The sequence below is a fragment of the Arachis stenosperma genome, chromosome 6, assembly GCF_014773155.1.
Source record: "Arachis stenosperma cultivar V10309 chromosome 6, arast.V10309.gnm1.PFL2, whole genome shotgun sequence".
Lineage (NCBI taxonomy): Eukaryota > Viridiplantae > Streptophyta > Magnoliopsida > Fabales > Fabaceae > Arachis > Arachis stenosperma.
In genome coordinates, this window is record NC_080382.1 from 68,875,366 (window position 1) to 68,876,303 (window position 938).

The 938-nt window shown below is 41.3% G+C and overlaps 1 protein-coding gene across 1 annotated transcript; it reads left to right on the plus strand.

Annotated features, from left to right (window-relative positions):
• The first annotated feature begins 243 nt into the window (after positions 1-243).
• On the plus strand, positions 244-705 carry LOC130934159 (uncharacterized). The gene has a single exon (XM_057863746.1). It carries the CDS (start codon positions 244-246, stop codon positions 703-705), a length of 462 nt encoding a protein of 153 aa, XP_057719729.1.
• Positions 706-938: the final 233 nt, after the last annotated feature.

Below are 938 nucleotides of genomic sequence, written 5' to 3' on the forward strand. Positions count from 1 at the left end.
CTCATTAGTGATGAAGGGACACATTTATGCAATAAACAACTGGAAGCACTCCTTCTCAGATATGGAGTTAGACACAAGGTGGCAATCCCTTATCATCCGTAGACCAACGGGCAAGCAGAGATTTCCAATAGGGAGCTAAAAAGGATTCTTGAAAAAACTGTTGGAAGCTCGAGGAAGGACTGGTCTAAGAAGCTAGACGATGCTTTTTGGGCCTACAGGACAGCCTTTAAGACCCCCATTGGGATGTCACCATACCAACTGGTATTTGGCAAGGCTTGCCACTTGCCAGTTAAACTGGAGCATAGAGCCTTCTGGGCTCTAAAACTACTGAACTTTGATGAGCAAGCTGCTGGAGAAAAGAGGCTAAGGCAACTCAATGAACTGGAAGAATTTAGGAACCAAGCATATGAGAATGCAAAGATCTACAAAGAGAACACAAAAAGATGGCATGATCAAAAGATAGCAAGGAGGGAGTTCACTGAAGAACAAAAGGTGTTATTGTACAATTCTAGACTTAGGTTCTTCCCTGGGAAGCTTAAGTCTAGATGGTCTGGACCCTTCACCATCATCAAAGTGTACCCCTATGGTCAATTAAAGCTCATGGAGGATAAAACACAAAGAACCTTCACTGCAAATGGCCATAGACTCAAGCATTACCTGGGGGACTCACTGGATGAAAGGAGAGTGAGCTACCACCTCAACTGAAAAAGGAAGAACGTCAAGCTAGTGACGATAAAGAAGCGCTAGTTGGAAGGCAACCCAATACTTTATATCCTTTTGATTTATAGGTTTATTAGAAGTAGATTGTGAATATTAGCTTAGGAAGTTAATTTCAGTTTTGATAGTTAAGATAGCTTTGTGAGTTAATTTGTCTCCTATTTTTGGAAGTGCAGCTAGATGAAAGCATTTACTAATGATGATGAGTGATTGGGTTAAGA

Bases quoted from the DNA above. Each gene is read 5' to 3' on its own strand.
- LOC130934159 (XM_057863746.1), top strand. From the start codon at position 244: ATGTCACCATACCAACTGGTATTTGGCAAGGCTTGCCACTTGCCAGTT.